General features: G+C 70.1%; 1 protein-coding gene across 1 annotated transcript; it reads right to left on the bottom strand.

The window, feature by feature from the left end:
- Positions 1-508: 508 nt before the first annotated feature.
- Positions 509-13,233, bottom strand: SHC1 (SHC adaptor protein 1). Its single transcript, XM_075907554.1, is given in 14 exon segments — positions 509-2,170; positions 2,729-2,966; positions 2,968-2,996; positions 3,102-3,149; positions 3,152-3,265; positions 3,619-3,679; positions 3,938-4,109; positions 5,291-5,417; positions 6,149-6,200; positions 6,406-6,459; positions 6,852-6,971; positions 7,511-7,574; positions 7,816-7,886; positions 10,154-13,233. Coding segments are annotated over 14 exon segments (2,484 nt in total). The 5' UTR covers positions 10,730-13,233; the 3' UTR covers positions 509-1,412.
- Positions 13,234-13,643: the final 410 nt, after the last annotated feature.

The following is a 13,643-nucleotide window of genomic DNA, read 5'->3' as shown; positions in this document are numbered from 1 at the left end:
CTCCCCACCCTGGGAGCCCCCCTTGCTGGGCCCTTGTCCATGGGGCACCCCCAGGCCAGGTCCCATCCACGGGGTGCAGGGGCCCCAAAGAGCCCAGCTCCAGGCTCCCTGTCATGCTGTCCCCTCCCCAGGGCAGGGCCAGGTCCCCGTGCTCCAGGCGTGCCAGCCTGTTTTGGAGGCAGCTGTAGGCAGGGCTAGGGAGACAGTGTCACTGGGACGCTACCTGGTAGCCGCCACCCACCATCCTCGGAGACAAGGGAGGGAGAGGAAACGGGGGGGGGGGCATGTGCAAAGTAGGGGCGGCTAATGGGGGACTAGCAGCCTGAGCAAGGGGCTGCTGGTGCACAAAGGGCACCGTAGCAGCCAGCTAGCTCTGGCCCCCCTCAGCCAAGCACAGAGCCCCACACACTCAGGTAAGGAGCAGCTGTGGCCAGGGGCCATGAATGCAGCATGTACCTCTCCCCCCACCCCCGCCCCATCAGACGAGGAGCCACTCTCAGCCACATGCTAAAGAAATACTAACTTTAATAATAACCATCCGATTCCTTGGTATAATCAAGACCTGGTAACAAATCAAACCCATATAAAGAAGAGTGAAGGGGGAGGGGAGAAAGCAAAACCCTCCCCCTCTCAGCCCAGGCTGACCTCTGTGGGAGGAGCAGAAGCCTAGGCTGGGAAGAGACTGACAAGAGAGTTACACTTTGGCTTCAGAGTATAACAATGTGCATGCAACACTGGGACCCCCCTACCAGCCCGGAGGCAGGGGGGAGGGAAGGTGGCTCCATGCCCAGTAGAGAGGGTTCACCCGCCACGGCAGCAGGGCTGGGAAGTCCAGGAGGCAGCACAGCACAGCTCAGCCCAGCAGTCCATGGCTCTGGGACCTCAGCATGGCCCTTGCAAGCCTGCCATGGGGCGCTCCGCTTCCCCTTCCTGCTCCCGTCATTGTTTCTTTGGCTGGGCAGCCAGTCCTGGCGCGGGGTGAGCTGTGTCCAGGGACCCAGCTGTGTCTCACTGGGCATTAGTGTACTGCAGTGACCCCCCCCCGTCCCAGGCAAGGGAGCCAAGGGACTCTTGCCCTCCCATGGAAAGCCCATTTCCCCCACATTTCCACACAGGACACAGGCTGGGAGCTGCCTTCCAGGACGAGGAGCAGGACTGAGCAGCCTGCTGCAGAAGGGACGCACAGGAGTCACAGCTGCCAGCGGGGACAAGGACAGCTGAGCCCTGCTTCCTGCCAGCAGGACACTGGGACAGGAACAGGCCTGGCTGTGGCCTCGGAGCCAGGAGGACTTGCATGAGGCCTGGGGCTGGGCTCCCCGCACGGCCCTAGCAGCTGGGATGGCCTGCCGGCCTGCCCCGGGCCAGCTGCTTTGCATAAGGATCTGGGACCTGCGGAGGGTCAAGGCACAGAGTTAATACGTAAAGTGACTGGGTACATTCGGTGTGCGGCCAGCCCAGCCTTGTGCTTCAGGGAGCAGAGTATCAGGCTTGCGTGCCCTGGAGGGGGAGGGGAGGAGGCCGCTCTCAAAGGGGTCCCACAGGCGGTGCCCCCCATGAGGGTGGGCCCCTAGGGACTGCAGGGGAACAGGGCAGATGAGACTCCAGCCCCTCCCTGCAGGGTGGGGGAGCTGCTTCTTGGGGGCAGGCAGCACCCTGCAACCTCCAGACAGGCAGGCCTCTGAGCCAATAGGCTTGAACCCCTGCCTTCCCAGAGGCTCAGCAGGGGGCCAGCCCGCAGGGGAGGGGTCCCCCTGGCCTTGTGAGGGCACCGGGGTGTGGTTGCGATCGGCCCGTGGAGTGGAGCCCGAAGCTGCCCACGGGGCTGGGGTTTGGTGCTCACAGAGCCGTGGCTGGTGCAGCTCCCGGGAGGTAGCAGCTGCTCCTCCTCCCGCCCTTCCTTCCAGTAGCGCTGCTCTCCCCAGAGTCCAGCCCCGGCTCCCCCGGGGGGGTGCGCTCCTGGCGGTGAGTTCCAGAGCCTTTGGCAGAGGGGACGAGGCGGCTGGGGGGCAGGGCCCGGGGGCACCTCCAAGGCCCCCGTGCACCTCACAGTCTCTCTCCACAGGCTGCTGCAGGCACAGCTCGCTGCCCGCCGAGATGATGGGCAGGTGATTGTCCATGTGGTAGCTGATCAGATGACTGACGCTCTCGAAGCGATGATCTTTGTCCGCACCTGCAGGGGCCAGAAACGGGGCTCAGGGTTGGCTGGGAAGTGGGTGGAGCCAAGACGTATACGCCCCGCCCCAGCTGGCAGCATTCCCAGCGCTGCACTCGGCCGTCGGAGCAGGGCCCAAAGGACACCTGGCAGCAGACATAGCCGCAGGGGAGAGGTGGCCGCACCCAGCTCTGGGGCGGGGTGGCTAAGGGCCCTTGGGGCTGAGCTGAAGCTAAGGCAGATAGGGGCAGGGCTCTGGGCTGTTGTGTTCACAAAGGACCCAGGAGCCCAAGGGGGCAGCCATCTGGGTGCCGGCCAGTGCCCCCTATCTGCAGCATGCTCATGTGGCCACCCAGCAGACAGCTGAGCACCCACAGCTAGATTTGTCCTTACTGGTGGTGCCCAAACAACAGTGCACATAAAATTTATTCCGCACATGGATGGAAAAGATTCGATGGCTCGTTGGTGCTGGCTCCATACCCAGCCAGCCCGCAGACCTGCAGGGTAACTCTGGGGTGTGCTTGGCTTTGCTCTGGGCTCCCAGCTCTGGAGGACGGGGAAGGGACCCCGGCTGACTCACCACTCCCTCGGGGTCGACCAGCAGCAGGTGCTTGGGCTGCCCGCCCTGCAGCCCGGTCAGCACGTACTGGCCCGGCGTGGTGGTGCTCTCCCGCACCAGGAAGTCCCCGTTGACCTTCAGCAGCTTCTCTGCCTCCTTGCGGCTCATCTTCCCGTGGTACCAGGGCTCCCGCCGCAGCTGCTCCTCCATGCAGGCCCGAAGCTGGGCCGGCGGCAGCCCCACTGGCCCCCGGGGGCGGGCCGCGCAGGGCGTCCTCGAACGGCTCTGCAGGGGAGAGGTGCCGGGCTGAGTCTGGGGAGGAGCAGATGGCCGTGCAGCCCACCCTCAGGCCCTGCCCCGGCGCACAGCAGGCCGGGCGGCCCCACTCACTCATGTCGAAGAGGTCTCGCTGGGCGTTGCCGTTGGCCGTGGCTGGACGCTGGCGGCAGAGGCTTGGCGTGGCCTGTCCAGGTTCTGCACGTTGACGTAGGACGGGTCATCGAACAGGTCGGGGCGGGGGGCTGGGCCAGCTCCGGGGGCGTATTTATCCCTCCCTGCGGGGAGGAGAGCTACAGTTAGCAGGGCTTGCCTTCCCATCCCCGCTCCAGGGACCCCAGCCCCCCACTCCGCTGGGACCCCTTGATTGGCTCCCCGGGACCCAGGCAAACCCAGGAATGATGCAGCCAGGAAAGCCTGGGGCACTGGGCTCCCTGGCCTGGCACCCCCAGGGGATGCTCAGCCCCTCGGGGACCGTGCTCCCCGGGCCAGGCTGGCCTATTACGCAGGGCAGCGCTGCACAGGGCAGGGGGGCCCTGCTCTAATGGCCGAGCGGGAGCATCCGAGCCAGGCCACGGGGTCCCCAGCAGGCCGGGGAGGAGCCCGTGGCACGGCTGCCTGCGATCGGTACCTTGGGCAGGAGGCTGCTGCTTCCGGGGGTCGTGCTCCCCACTGGACATCTGGCCCACAGGCTGCGGAGGAAGAGACAGGTGAGGAGTGGCCAAGGCTCCGACTGCCCCTCCCGCTGCTCACAGCCTGACCAGCTGCCACCCTCTCCCACTGGCAGATCCCCCCAGGGCACGGACGTACCCCTCAGCTTTCAGCCGGAGGCCGACCGGGCAAGGGGGCTCGTCAGCCAGGAGGCCCCAGGCCCACAGCCCAGTCTGGACTCACTTCCCCTCTGTCCCGGCGCGGGAAGTGGGATCCACCCCTCCCCGCGTGGGGCTTACCAGCGTGGCCCCCAGGTGATTTGGGGTGGGTGCTGCGCTGGCGCCGTCCCGCAGCCGCATGTCCACCACGCCCCCGAGGGGCGGCTCCTTGCCGGGGAAGTCGTTGTAGTACTGGTGGTCCGACGGCTCCTCCTCCTCCTCGTCCCAGGCCGAGCCGTCGAACCCGGCCATCCTGCGGGGCGGCAGTGCTGGGTGAGCGGCCCTGGGGCCACGGGCAACGCAGCCCAGCTCTCCCCCGGCACTGCCACTCCCCGTCGGGGGCATCCTGCCGAGGGCCCGGCTGGCCAGGGGCTCCCCAACCCTGCAGCTCGGAGGGACCGGTGCCCCCCCATGCCACTGGCGTTTTGATGTGAACACACGAAACAAGGCTGCCCCACGCCCCGGGCAAAGGGGACCCGCGAGGTGCCTGCAGGAGGCTGAAGTTTTGCTGGTTCTTTGTGCTGAGCAGGGGCCTGCGTAGAGGGAGCGGTGGGGTATGGGGGGGAGGGGGGCTGGGCTAGAACCTCTCCCCTGTGTGAGGTGGAGTTGGGGGGGCACAGGGAGCACTGGGGTGTCTGAGGGGAGGTGGGGGGATGGGCTATAACCTCTCCCCTGTGTAAGGTGGGGCTGGGGGGGGCACAGGGAACACTGGGGTGTCTGAGGGGAGGTGGGGGATGGGCTATAACCTCTCCCCTGCGTAAGAGGGGCTGGGGGGGCACAGGGAACACTGGGGTGTCTGAGGGGAGGTGGGGGATGGGCTATAACCTCTCCCCTGCGTAAGAGGGGCGGGGGGGGCACAGGGAGCACTGGGGTGTCTGAGGGGAGGTGGGGGATGGGCTATAACCTCTCCCCTGCGTAAGAGGGGCTGGGGGGCACAGGGAACACTGGGGTGTCTGAGGGGAGGTGGGGGGGATGGGTTATAACCTCTCCCCTGCGTAAGAGGGGCTGGGGGGGCACAGGGAACACTGGGGCGTCTGAGGGGAGGTGGGGGGGATGGGCTATAACCTCTCCCCTGCATAAGAGGGGCTGGGGGGGCACAGGGAACACTGGGGTGTCTGAGGGGAGGTGGGGGGGATGGGCTATAACCTCTCCCCTGCGTAAGAGGGGCTGGGGGGGCACAGGGAACACTGGGGTGTCTGAGGGGAGGTGGGGGGATGGGCTATAACCTCTCCCCTGCGTAAGAGGGGCTGGGGGGGCACAGGGAGTGCTGGGGGATCCGAGGGGATGATGCAGGTTCTTGCTGGCCGGGGGGCAGCCGACGTGCTCACTGTGCCTGGTTTGGTGCCGTACAGAGGACCCAGGCTTGGGCTGTGAGTAGCCCTGGCTCTGAGCACTTCCCCCTGGCCTGGCAGCTCAGCGGTGCCCCCCCCATACCTGTCATGGGGTGTGACGAGCTTGGGGGGGTTTTTCAAGTACTGCTTGAAGCGCAGCTCGAAGGCCTGCCCGATGGTGCTGATCACGTCCTGCGCCAGGCCCTCGGGGCACTCCAGGATATGGCAGGCTGGAAGGAAACAAGCGGGGCTCAGAGGGAGGACCCTCCCACCCGTCGCTGCTGGGCCCTGGGGACACTCGGCCTGGCAGGAGGGCCCAGGCACAGCAGCTCCGCTGTGCGGTGACGGCGCGTCGGGGTTCCCCCGTTCCTGCACCCCCGTAGTGGCACGAACAGACTCCACCCGCCAGTAGGGTTCAGGGAGTTTATTGCTTCTCCCGGATACAGCACAGATGCAATCTGGTTACGGGAACTGGGGCTAGGAGGCCTCAGGGCCTCTCCCTTTAAGATGGGGGGTGGCTGGGCCCTGCCTTCTCCGCCCCCTCCCTAGCCCCTTCTCCCCAGACGGAAACTAAACCCTCTTCCCGCCCCGCCCCTAGCCAGGGGTTGGACCCCGCCTTCCTCCCTTTGTCTCTCTCCCTGGGAGGCGACTGGTCGGACAGGTTGGGAGCCCCTTGCCTAGTGACTCATCCCCTGTCCTGCCGGGCCGTGCTACAGACAGCCGCCAGCGGAGATCACCCACAGCCCACTGCCCAAGCCTAGCCACCAGCAAGGCCCCCCCCACACCATGCTGGGTTACGGAGCAGACAGCACCCCCCCAGCGTCACACTGGCCCAGCCCTGGAGCCTGGGGGTGGGGGGGCAGCCAATGCAGCTCCCAGGGCCCCCGGGGAGGCAGGTGCCCTGCAGCAGGGGGGTTAGAGGCGGTGCCAGCTGCCCAGGGGGAGCCGAGGAGTCACTCACCTCTCTGATTGACGGGGTCTTTGGCAACGTAGGCGACATACTCAGCAGTGTCCTGCGGGCAAGACGCAGCAGGTGAGGGGCAGCAGCGCCCAGAGCTGGGGGTGCCATCCTCTCCCCGCCCCCCAGCCTAGTGCTCAGCAGGGCCATGGCAGGCCCAGGATAAGGGTCTGGATGATGGCCCAGGACGCTAGCCCCGCCCTCTTTTCTGCCAGGGAGGAGGGGCCAGCGGCAGGGCAGGGGGCCAGCCGGTCACTCACCGGGTCGCCCCCAGAGGCGAAGGAGATGGACTGCATGTGATGGTTGGCGATGATCTGCGGAAGGAAGAGCAGCTTGTTAGACACAGACCCGGCTGCCCTGCCCTGCCCAGCCAGGGACGCCTGCGCGGGGAAGGGGGGGGTGAGGACGCGGCGGGGAGCCCCTGACCCTGCACCCCGGTCTGCAGCCAGACCCTCAGCCAGCCAGTCGAGTAGAAGGGTTATTGGTTCTCCGAGATACAGGGCAGCACGGGCGCGATGCAGACACAGGAGCCAGGGCAGAGCCTAGTCCTCCGGGGGAAAGGGGAGACAGCCCCCTCCCCCCACTTCACAGGGGGACACCCCAGGAACGTGGGTCCCGCCCGGCCTGCCCTTCCGCGGGGCCGGCCCCGGCACACAGGGAGGGGAGCTGCGAGGGCGGGGGCTGGGCAGGCCGGCCCGGATCTCACCTGCTTGCAGTCGGACGCCAGGAGGTTGAGGCTGCTGGTGGAGACGGTGAGGGTGATGGGCAGGCCAGCAAACTTGAGGTTGCTCTTGCCCAGGATGGAGTTGAGGGAGCGGCCGCAGGGCTGCGGGAGCAAAGGCAGCGTCTGCGAGCGCTGGGGCTCAGCGCCCTCCCGCCCGGGCCCGGAGCCACACAGCAGAGCGCCCCGGGGCCAGGCCGGAGCAGAACTAGCTGCTAACCCTCCTGTGTCAGGCTCAGCACTCGACCCCCCACCCAGCCATGGCTGGTGCCTGCTGCAAGGGGCAGCCCCAGGGAGTGGCAGCTCCTACTCCAATAGATGGGGGCGGCAGGGGGCATGGAGGGACCCTCCACAGGGGGGGGGGGTGCCTCCTGACCCCCCTCTGCAAGCACCCGGGACTCTCAGCTCTCCGGAGCCGCCAGCCAGACACCAGCCGGGCCTGGGGGCCTCTCCCCAACAGAGCGGGTCCTGGCCCGGCCCTTCCTATCTCCCTGGGCAAAACCATGAGTGCGGGGCCCACGGGAGGGGGGGGGAGGGTCCCTGCACCCCTGCCGTGTCCAGACTGCAGGCTCCTGCTCCAACCATTGGGGAGCACTGCCTACACCCGTTCCCTCCAGCCTGGCCACCCCCAGGCCTGGCCTTACCTTCCTCCTCCGCACGGCCCCTTTGGCACCAGGCACTGCCTCGCACACCAGGCTGATGGCCTCCCTGCAGGGACCACAGGACAGTCAGGGCAGCCCTGGCCTTGCCCCCCGCAGGATCCTTCCCCCAGGGCCCAGTGACACCCGCTGAGGGCTGGGAAGGCAGGCACAGGTCTTAGCCCAGTGGGGCCAGCCCGGGAGCAGCCCTGCCCCACAAGCAGTCTGGCGTTGCTCATGCACAAGCCCTGCGGAAAGGGGCCAAGGTGGGAGGGGCCACGGGCGGCGGGGCAGGGCGGCGCGGGACTCACCTGGTGACCTGAGTGCGGGTGTTGAAATCCAGCATCCGCATGGACTGCAGCACCTCCACGCAGCCCATGTACTGGGGAGAGAGCGAGGCGGGTCAGAGGGAGGGGGTGGCACCTCAGGGCCGCCATGCCAGCAGGCTGCTCCCCAGCGCCGGCCCCGCCCCCGCCCTCCTCCCGGGGGGGTTCCACCGCACGCCCCGCCCCGCCCTCGCCCTCCTCCCGGGGGGGTTCCACCGCACGCCCCGCCCCGCCCCCGCCCTCCTCCCGGGGGGGTCCACCGCACGCCCCGCCCCCGCCCTCCTCCCGGGGGGGTTCCACCGCACGCCCCGCCCCGCCCCCGCCGCGGCACGGCCCCGCCCCCCCGGGGCATCGCTCAGACCCCTGCCCCAGCTCGGGCACCGCACAAACCTTGTCCCCCGGGGCACCGCTCAGCCCCTACCCCAGCTCTGGCACTGCACAGACCCCACCCTAGCTCAGGCTGCCGCACAGACCCCACCCCCCTGGGCACCGGCTCTGGCTTGGCCACCACACGTGCCCCGCCCCCCTGGGCACTGCTCTGACCCCGCCCCAGCTCAGGCACCGCACAGACCTTGTCCCCCGGGGCACAGCTCAGACCCCTGCCCCAGCTCTGGCACTGCACAGACCCCGCCCCCCTGGGCACCGCTCTGACCCCGCCCCGGCTCGGCCACCACACGTGCCCCGCCCCCCTGGGCACCGCTCTGACTCCGCCCCGGCTCGGCCACCACACGTGCCCCGCCCCCCTGGGCACCGCTCTGACCCCGCCCCGGCTCGGCCACCACACGTGCCCCGCCCCCCTGGGCACCGCTCTGACCCTGCCCCGGCTCGGCCACCACACGTGCCCCGCCCCCCTGGGCACCGCTCTGACCCTGCCCCGGCTCGGCCACCACACATGCCCCACCCCTTGGGCACCGCACAGACCCCGCCCCAGCTCTGGCTCGGCCACCACACGTGCCCCACCCCCCATGGTGCCACACAGACCCTGCCCCCCCGGGGCACCGCAGACCCCACCCCAGCTGCTGCATGCGCCCCACCCCCGGGCACCACACAGACCCCCACCAAACCCTGGGGCCAGCTTGGCCCACCCCCTCTGCCAGGCCACCTCAGCCACCACGTGTCCCCCCCCCCCCCCCTCCCAGAACACTTCACCCGCTGCCCCGCCGCCACACAGGCCTGGGGCAGGCCCCAGCCTGGGCACTGCGGGGAGTCGGCAGGAGGGCGCTGGCTGGCTGGGCACTGCCGCACACACAACAAAGCTTCCCCATCCCCCACCCCCTCCCTCCGCAGCCTCAGTGCGGGGGCATCCGAGCCGAGCCCCGCAGGCCGTGCCGTCCTGGCTCCACTCACCAATGCCCGGTCTCGGCCTGCCCCCGCACACAGGGCAGGAGGGGCACAGGCAGAGCTGGGAGCGGGCAGCAGAGGCCCTGTCCCGCACCCTCCCCCACCCCACCCGGGCACCCCCGAGGGACTCGCCCGCCCGAGCAGTGACCGGGGCGGGAGGCGGACAGGAGAAGGTTCCTCTGCGGGCAGGCCCAGCCACAACCCCATGGGGGAGCCAAGGCCGGGGCGCTGGGCACCAAGGACCCTCTGCTGGGCGCCACCCCGGGCCAGCATGGGGACCGGCGAGTAGTCCGAGGGTCGGGTCCCGGGGCCCTGCAGGGACTGGGCATGCCCAGGGCCGCCTGTGCCTAGCTCCAAGGGCGCCCAGCGCCCGGCACTGCCTCAGAGGCCTGTCTCAGCCTGTCGCCCGGCACCGCCACGCGTGGCCAGGCAGAGCATGCTGGGAGCCGGCCCGCACTGAGGCCAATCGTGCCGTTGATTCAACTGCTCGCTCCTGGCACACGCCGAGCCCGCCAACCCGAGCCCCCGCCCGCAGGGGGGCAGAGCGGCACCTCCCCCCAGTACTGGCTCTGTACCCCCCTTGCTGCCTCTGAGGAAGCGAGTCGTCGATGCTCCCGAACACCCCCAGCCTCCACAGGCCGGCAAGAGAAGGGCACAGCTCCCCTGCCGCATGGTGCCAGCTGCGCCCTGGGGGGGGCCCACACGGCAGGGAAAGGGGAAGACCACCCCGGCGGGCACAGAAAGGAAGCAGCCGGTTCCAGGCAGCTCCCCTGCCGGGCTCTGGAGAACTCAGGCGGGCTGAGCCACAGCCCTGCCTGGCCCTCCCGCTGGCCAGCTTCCCCCCACCCGCCCCCAGCAGGGAGCCGCCCACTGGCCCCCCCAGGCCTGATCCCGGCCCCGTGGGTGAGGGCATCTGCCCCCGGGCGCTCGGTGCCGCCTGTGGGGGCCCCCAGTCCCCCTGCGCCGCGCCCGCCGCACTCACCCTCACGAGGTAGGAGACGCCGGGGCCCATGACCTTGTCATCGGGGTGCAGCCAGCCGCGGGTGGGCTTATTGACGAAGCTGCCGTGGCGGGTCCATTCGTCGCCCCCCAGCTGGCCGCCTTCCACCCGCGTCTTCTTCCCGCAGCTCAGCTTGTTCATGTCCTGGGGGCAGACAGCGAGAGGCCCCGCTGAGTCGGGGGCCAGCGCCGCCCCCGGCGCCCCGAGGCCCCCCGCCTCCTTGAGGCTGCCGGCCGAGACGCCCCGCAGGCCGAGCAGGCTGGCGGGGTAGGAGAGCTTCAGGCTGGCCATTTTGGGGAAGAAGGAGCAGAGGGTGGTGGGGCTGTCCTCGGACTCCGACGAGAGCTCCCCGAGGGGCAGCATGGGGCTGAGGGAGGAGGACGAGAGGGAGTCGGGCAGGGACGGCGCAGCGCCGAAGGACCCCGGCGGGGAGCCCGGGGCCCCCGCCGCCTCCTCCAGGGAGGAGACCGACTCGTTGCGGAGGTGGCTGTATTTACTCTTCGGCAGTAGATCCATGCTGGAGGGGCCTGCGCGGCCGGGGGGCGAGGCCGCTGGCATGGGCTGGGCGAGGAGTCTAGAGCAGCCAGCCCCCTGCAGAGCGGGGACTCCAGGAAGACGCAGCCAGGCGGGCCCCTGGGCCAGGCCCCCACCAGTGCAGCATGGCCGCTGGGAGAGGCGGCCCCAGCGATCCAGGCAGGGGGAGCCTCACGGGCAGCAGGCAAGAGGGAGCAGCCGCCTGCGTCCGCAGTCCAAGCTCATCTCTCCGGCGCGCCCCACGTGGGTCCGGCCGGTCGCTGAGGGGGCGGGGAGCCCTGCGACCCCTGCCCCGAGGGGCCCGCCGGGGCAGAGAGGAAGCAGGCGAGGCGGCGGGCTCGGCCGACCTGTCAGGCTAGCCGCACGCCCTGCAGCTCAGCGAGCATTGTCCTCGGCAGGCGGCTCAGCCAGTGCCCCCCGCCCTGCCACGCTGCAGGGCCTGCCTGCCAGCCCTCCCTGGCCCGCTGCGCCAGCCCCGGCCCCCGCTAGCCGGAAGTCACAGGCACGGATATCCAAAGTCCGGAGCCGAGGCAGCCAGGGCGCGTTCCGGCCGCCCTCTGGCTTCAGCGTGGAGCCGACTGGGCCCCTCTGTGCAGCGAGGGCCTCGGGCCACGCGCTGGGGGGCAGCGGGCAGGCTCGGCAGGGGTCCCGTGGGCAGGAGGGAGGCGGCTGCTTGGCCAGGCAGGGCGCAGGAAGCCGGTGCCTTCGGCTGAGCCCAGCCAGCGCTGCCGGCTGCGGGATCGGCCGTGGTGCCCGCTGCCGGAGCCAGGAGGGAGCCGCTGCAGCCGCTGCTAATTGCTGCTGCTTCCTGCGTGGCTGGAGCCGGCTCTAAGTGACTGCGGCTCCCCGGAGAGGGGGGGCTGCTGCCAATGGAAGGGCAGTGCTGACTCACAGCCTGTCAGGAGGGGCCCTCCTCCCTCGCCAAAGGGGGGGGCGCCGGGAGTATCTGGAGCAGAAAATCAAGGTCATGGGCGGAGGCAGCGAGCCGGGGGCTCTGCCTGCTGGGCTGCGGACACGGGGAGCACAGGCCGGCGGGCTCCCCCCTCACTCTGCAGGGACTGAGAGCCAGGTGTGGGGGCTGCAGCACCCCCCCCCCATCAACCCCTTCCTGCCACCAGCCCCACAGCTCGGGCACTGGCTCTCCAGCACGGGCAGGAGGGGTAAGTCAGGGCAAGTGCCACGCCCACCAGGCCCCACGGGGGGGGGGGGGCTACTCTGCGGCGCCAGTTCCCTGTCGAATGTGCCCCTGCCCTTCCCAAACCTGCCAGTCCCCCCTAACAGGACGAGCCCCCGAAACTCCCTGCCAGGCAGGCCCGACCCACAGGGAGCAGCAGCCCCGGGCAGGGCAGCACCATGCTGAGGTGAGAGGCCACCAGGGCTGAGTTTGTACGAAGGGAAGAGCGAGGGACAGATGCAGCCAGCGCCAGCCACCAAGGCAACTTGCCAATCGCCAGCCCCCCACAGGCCGCACAACCAGCCCACGGATGGGTGTTCAGGCGGGCGGGCCTCACTAGGGTTCAGAGTGAACACCCGGCTTAGGCCACGCCCCTCAGAGCTCTCTGCAAAGTCTTGGCTCCACACAAATCCCTTTGGTTTGTCTACAGGGAGGGCTGGAAAGACGAGGGACAGATTCCAGCCCAGACCCACGGCCCTGAACCCACCGCCAGGAGAGGGCAGCGGCAGGGGCCCTTACAGCCGCTCTGGCTCCGAACGGAGGCCGAGAGGCAGGCACGAAGCCCCACGGGACCGGACGGGATCTCCTGGCTCCGAGCCCCAGAGCAGCCCGTGCCAGCCCCCCCCACCCCGAGGTGTCGGTGCTTCCCAGGCGCTGTGCAAGGCCTGGCAGGCGGCCACGGGCAGCGAAGGAAAGGAAAGTCTGGCCAAGGCTGGAAATAGCCTCCCAGGCGGCGACTGCTAACTATAGCAGGGAGCCCAGAGCCTGCCTGCTTGGCAGGAGAGCCCCGCGGGCACCCCTCCAGGGCGACCCCCCGCACGCAGCACTGCCTCCCCCCCCAGCACACTGCCGGGGCCCTGCCCTGGCCTGGGACCATCCCAGGGCTCCTGGCTCATCCGGGGGGGGCGGAGCTCGCCCCGGCCTGCCCCAGCAGTTCTGTGCCCTGCCCTGTGCACAGCCCCTGGGAGCCAGGCACCAGCGCCCCGCCTGCCCCACCCCCATCATGCCTGGCCGGGGGGGGGGGGCCCAGAGCCACGCCCTGCCAGCCGCGTCGGGTGCCCGACACAGTGGGGGGCCAGAGCAGCCCCCGCCTGAACCCCCGGCCTGCGCCTTTTCCACGCCCCTCGGAGCCAAGGGTCTGCTGGCTGCCCCCACCTCCTGCCCAGCGGCCAGGCACACACAGGAAGCAGCTGCCCAGGGGAACTGGCTCAGGGCTTTGCCTTAACCCCTGCACTCCCAGAACAGCGCAGCCCTGGGGCGCGGGGGGGCAGAGCTCGGCGGGGCTCCAGCAACTGACCCAGCGAGACCCCAGCTCCGCTAACTCTCCCCTCGCGTGCAGGCTCCCCTGCCGGGCGCCCCTCACTCCCACCCCTCCGCCCTGCCGGGCGCCCGTCACTCCCACCCCTCCGCCCTGCCGGGCGCCCCTCACTCCCACCCCTCAGCCCCTGTCAACCCAGCCCGGCCCCCCTCACTCCCACCCCTCCGCCCTGCCGGGCGCCCCTCACTCCCACCCCTCAGCCCTTGTCAACCCAGCCCGGCCCCCCTCACTCCCACCCCTCCGCCCTGCCGGGCGCCCCTCACTCCCACCCCTCAGCCCCTGTCAACCCAGCCCGGCCCCCCTCACTCCCACCCCTCCGCCCTGCCGGGCGCCCCTCACTCCCACCCCTCAGCCCTTGTCAACCCAGCCCGGCCCCCCTCACTCCCACCCCTCCGCCCTGCCGGGCGCCCGTCACTCCCACCCCTCCGCCCTGCCGGGCGCCCCTC

This window comes from Pelodiscus sinensis, chromosome 24 (genome assembly GCF_049634645.1).
Source record: "Pelodiscus sinensis isolate JC-2024 chromosome 24, ASM4963464v1, whole genome shotgun sequence".
NCBI lineage: Eukaryota > Metazoa > Chordata > Testudines > Trionychidae > Pelodiscus > Pelodiscus sinensis.
Note: the sequence above shows the minus strand (reverse complement) of the source record. Positions and strands in the feature narration are given on the sequence as shown.